This window comes from Chrysochloris asiatica, unplaced genomic scaffold (genome assembly GCF_000296735.1).
Source record: "Chrysochloris asiatica unplaced genomic scaffold, ChrAsi1.0 scaffold00009, whole genome shotgun sequence".
NCBI classification, from domain to species: Eukaryota; Metazoa; Chordata; class Mammalia; order Afrosoricida; family Chrysochloridae; genus Chrysochloris; species Chrysochloris asiatica.
The window spans coordinates 30,501,078-30,506,141 of record NW_006408527.1 but is presented as its reverse complement, the minus strand read 5'-3'; the positions used below and the strand labels follow the sequence as shown (position 1 = coordinate 30,506,141).

The 5,064-nt window shown below is 35.6% G+C and overlaps 1 protein-coding gene across 1 annotated transcript in view; it reads right to left on the bottom strand.

Annotated features, from left to right (window-relative positions):
• Nucleotides 1-5,064, bottom strand: part of KCNT2 (potassium channel, subfamily T, member 2) — a 728,083-nt gene that overhangs the window by 87,824 nt on the left and 635,195 nt on the right. The window contains exon 21 of the mRNA XM_006834237.1: nt 4,363-4,464. Coding sequence (XP_006834300.1) covers nt 4,363-4,464 — 102 coding nt within the window. The remainder of the gene's footprint in view (nt 1-4,362; nt 4,465-5,064) is intronic.

Genomic DNA, 5,064 nt, shown 5'->3' with positions numbered 1-5,064 from the left:
TGAACTGCTGACCTTTTGTTTCTCAGGCCAGTGCTTATCCTACAGTTTTGTATATTTTAGTAGAAAATTATAAAAGCATTCTTATTCTAGCAAATAAAATAATTTAAAAATTTTATTTAACACTTAACAATGCTTTATATTTCCTCAAATTATTCTTAGCTATGAGCTGCTCCTTGGAAACCCTATAGAGGGTTGATATGGGTTGGAACTGACTCAAAGGCACTTAACAACAACAAAAACATGAATAATAAAAACTAAGTTTTCAACAAATACAAGTAAATTGAATCATGACATATAACAATTATCTATTATAGCAATGACTACCTGATTTAGGTCTTTAACTGTTAAAAATGAAATATTTATACAATATAGTTATTTTGGACTCTTGGTATAGCACTTTAGCATCAGCCCTTGATTGTGAACCACAAGATCAGCAGTTCAAACCCACCAGATGCTCCTCAGAAACCCCATAGAGGGTTGCTGCAAGTCGTAAACAACCCCATGGCACTTGATATCAACAACAAAGTTATTTTACTTTTAAAATGCTATTAAGTTGTTGTTAAAGTGCTGTCATGTCTGTTCCCACTTATAGTGATCCTGAATAGGGTTTCCAAGGCTGTAAATCTTTGCAAGAACAAGAAAGCCTTCTCTTTCTCCCACAGAGCAGATGGTGGGCTCGAACAACCAACCTTGTGGTTCACAGTCCTTTGCTTATCCTATGGCACTATTGTGCACCCCTTAAAACGCTACAATCATTTAAAAATAAGTCTACTAGATTAGTTTGTTGGTTACTAGTTCATTTTACTGGCCCTGGTGTGGCGCTGTGGGTTAATGCGCTGTACTGCAAAGGTTGGTGGTTCAGGCTCACCAGCTGCTCCTAGGAAACCCTATAAAGAGTCGTTATGGACTGGAATTGACTCAGTGGCACTTAATAACAACAGTTTCAGAAAACTAAGCCCAGTTACCAATAATAGAGAATGAGGAAAAGAGCCCATTCTTTTTTATCAGGCCAAAAACTTAAATTTAATATTAGGAGGAGTTGAGATATGCAACTTTAGAGGCCATCAATCAATTTCATTTGAGACCTGTTTGTGCTGCAGTTTTAAAACAAACTCACCACATGTGAAAATACTATTTTCTAAAAGGAAGAAAATAAAGTATCTGTGGAAGAGAAAATGAACTGAAGAGTTGGCGCATGACTCTTTTCAATTATTTTAATCCCCAATGATGCCACAACACTGATCCATTACATCTCATGCAATTTATTCATTGAAGAATAATTTTCATGTTCAGTCAATGTCTATATTTCATTTTATAATCTGATTTTCTATACCAACAAATATGGGAAGGTAAATTTATTTTCTAGATTTTACCAATTCTGAAGTTCTCTAGTTTTTTTTTTTTTTTTTTTTCTAGATTTTACCAATTCTGAAGTTCTCTAGTTTTTTGTTTTTTTTTTTAATTAAGCAAGTAAAGAAAAATAACTGTTATGAGTCATGATTAGGAAAAAATTTAATGAAATAAGATACATCAAGGAAGTAAAAAGTTAATACAAACTGAAAATGTGAACATTGTACTGTGATACTTCTGCCTCAGTCAGATAACACACGGAGTCCTGGTGTGGCATTCTGGGTTAATGCACTAGACTGCAAAGTTGGTTTAAACCACAACGTTGGCAGTTCAAGCTCATCAACCACTCCTCAGGCACTTAACAACAAAATAACACATATACCTACATATATGAATGTGTATTGGATTATAATATAGAATATAATTTCATTCTGCAACAATTTAAAAATCTTGAAAACTGTTATTTGAGTTCACTCTTTCTGAGGTAGTTCCAAAAACACAGTTTTCTATATTCTATTTCTAACATAAAATGTGAAGCAAAAATAAAGAAGAAATAAGTACTGTTTTCCACACTAGCAATAATTATTTCTTCCACTTCCTTTTTGCGACATATTTTGTTAAAAATATAAATGTAAGAAAACGTGTGTCAGAAAGAGTATACGAAGTGAAGTCCTGGAGTGGTCCTGTAGGTTAAGCACTAGACTGCTAAGCACAAGGTTGGTGGTTCAAACCCAGCAGCTAATCCTTGAAAATCACTTGATCACACTTAACAACAACAACAACAATGACAACAAATCTACAGAACAATTTTACTTCAACTGAATCCAAGTAGTGCAGTAGGATAAGTACTGGACTGTTGACCACAGTCAGCAATTCCAAACCATCAGTTGCTCTGCAGGAGAAAGATGAGACTTTTTGCTTCCATAGAGATTTACAGCTTCTGAGTAGCTATAAATTGGAATCAACTCGATGAAGTGGGTTTGGGTTTATTCATCTTTTTGTTTTATCTTACGCAATGAACATCCTCCTGAGATTGTATGTGAACCTAAGCAGCTCTGGTAGCATACTGGTTATGAGTCGGGCTGCTAACCTCAAGGTCAGCAGTTCGAAACTATGAACTGACCCATGGGAGAAAGATGAGGCTTTCTCCTCCCATAAAGATGTACATCCTGAGGCTGTGTCTTAGTCTGGAAGCTCCACTGAAGCCTCTTCAATGCCAAAGCAACACACAACCCCCAATGGCAGGTGGATAGTGGCTGCACTAAAGGTACACTGGTGAAGAATTTCTTCCACTGATGGTGTGGTGCTGTGGGATAATGCTTTGGATTGTATTGCTGTTGTTATGTGCCGTGGAGTCGGTGCCGACTCATAGCGACCCTGCACAGGGTTTCCGAGGCTGTAAATCTTTACGGGAGCAGAAAGCCTCATCTTTCTCCTGCGGAACAGCTGGTAGTTTCGAACTTCTGACCTTCCGGTTCACAGCCCGATTGGTAACCACTACGCTACCAGAGCTGCTTAGGTTCACATACAATCTCAGGAGGATGTTTATTGCGTAAGATAAAACAAACTGTATAGTTGGTTTGAAATACCAGTCGCTCCTCAGAAACCCTATACAAGGTTGCTGAGTCGAAGGACTTAACAAGGTTGCTATGACTTGAATGATTTAACAACAACAAAAAGTCTAGTGCTTAACTATTTGCACGTGTACTCCATGTATAACATATTATGGCTAAAAATATCTGAAACCTTGTGGTATATAATAACCAAACATTTTACTGCTAATGACATGTCTTCAACTTGCACATTAATTTTCAAACAAGCCCTCTCCGCCCATCTTCTCTTTGAGACATTATAAGCATGGGTAATGGTTTTTGGAGAGGTGCCTTATCTCCCGAGTGTCCAGATACTGTCTGAAACTTTAAGGCAAATAAGAATGTTTATTCTTCTTTGCTGTGTTTGCTCCGGCACTCTCATCCAGTAACTCAGCAGATGGTTACTGACATTGCCAGAGGCGTGCTCAGGGGCAAAATTAGCCTAAGGCCGGAAGGAAAGCTTTAGAAGAGGATACATAAAATAAGTAGTAAAGAAGTGAATAGGCATAAGAAAATGCTTAATTGGCATTTTAAGTTACCAAATAATTAAAGCCCTATTTATCTTTTTCTATTCCATTGAAAATATTTACAGATTGATTACTTGAATCAAAGGATATGAAATAGCGTTGCTGTTTAGCTTCTTACAGGATTAAAAATATTAACTAAATTTGTTTAAATGAACATTTCCTTAAGTTTCTCAGGAACAATCTAAATTAGTTGCTTCCAGATCCTGTGACTGTGAGATAATTCACTGGATCACAAGGTTGGTTTGAACCACAAGGTCAGAGGTTCAAATTCACCAGCTGCTCCTCAGAAACCCTATGGTTGTAGTTATGTATCATGGAGTCAGGTCTGACTCATAGCGACCCAGTATAGGTTTTCTGAGGCTGTAAGTCTTTACGGGAGCAGAAAGCCTTATCTTTCTCCCTTGGCATGGCTAGTAGTTTCAAACTGCTGACTTTGAGGTTAGCAGTCCGACTTGCCACCAGAGCTCCTTTGGAAACTTAACAACAGCAAAAGTAGACAATAGTTTCAGATGCTTAAAATAAACTTGGCTTATTAATTAACTGGCATCAATCTGTTTATTTCAATCCTAAAAAACCAATGTTTTTCAAGTAATACTTCCTAGCTCTTATTTTGCATCTAGTAACAGTAGAGAAATATGCAAAATACGATAAAGTATCAGAATAATTACTGTTGTACACTGGCACCAAAGAATTCCTACAAATAGTTTCCATAGATACTTCTAAAAAATAATGCTTTTCTAACCAAGTGTTTCATAGGAATATTTATGTCATTAAATACATGGAATAAAATACTGAACTACTTATACAGCTGATTTTCACTTAAGCTATTTAATTAATTTTTATGAAGTTTATAAAATAAGCATGTTAGAGATAAAAGAAAAAGAATCACATACCTGATATAAGAGTGTGTCCAACATACTGATGCTAAACACCCTCCCAGCAGCAAAAGGCAGTCGAAACATAAAGGCCAAATTAGAACCTCTCTCTCGTTCTTTCTGCTCAGAAATTAAAGATAGGACAATCAGTAAGTATTCTCATTTTTTATTTCTTCCAACTGAAATACTTCTGACGTATGTAAGAGAAGATATTCCCATCTTATGATTCTTAGTTACAAATGCATCATTATTTCACTTTTATTTGTACTTAAAAAATTTTTTCTTTTCATTTTCATAACCGATTAAAATACCTGAGATTTCACGGCTTAAAAGGATTCAATCTTTCATACATAAAAAAAAAACAAAAAAAAACAAAAAAAAACTGCTTACTTGTCATTCATGATTCATGAAAATGATTTAGATTATATAAAGGACACAGACAATAAAGTTATTTAAACAAAAACTAGTCATATGAAGATTTCATAACACCTAGAAAATTTGCTTTGAAATGCTTTCATATGTGAGTACACACACAAACAGACAAGGCAGATTCACATCCAGTACTCTCTAGCTTCTATCATAATGTTCACTTCATCTTCATTTAAGTTGTGCCAGCCACACAAATTTGCAACTGTAGTTAGTTAAATGCTGACTCATAGTGACCCTATATCATGTTTCCAAGAAACTTGGAAGCTGGTGAGTTTGAAACGTCATCTTTGT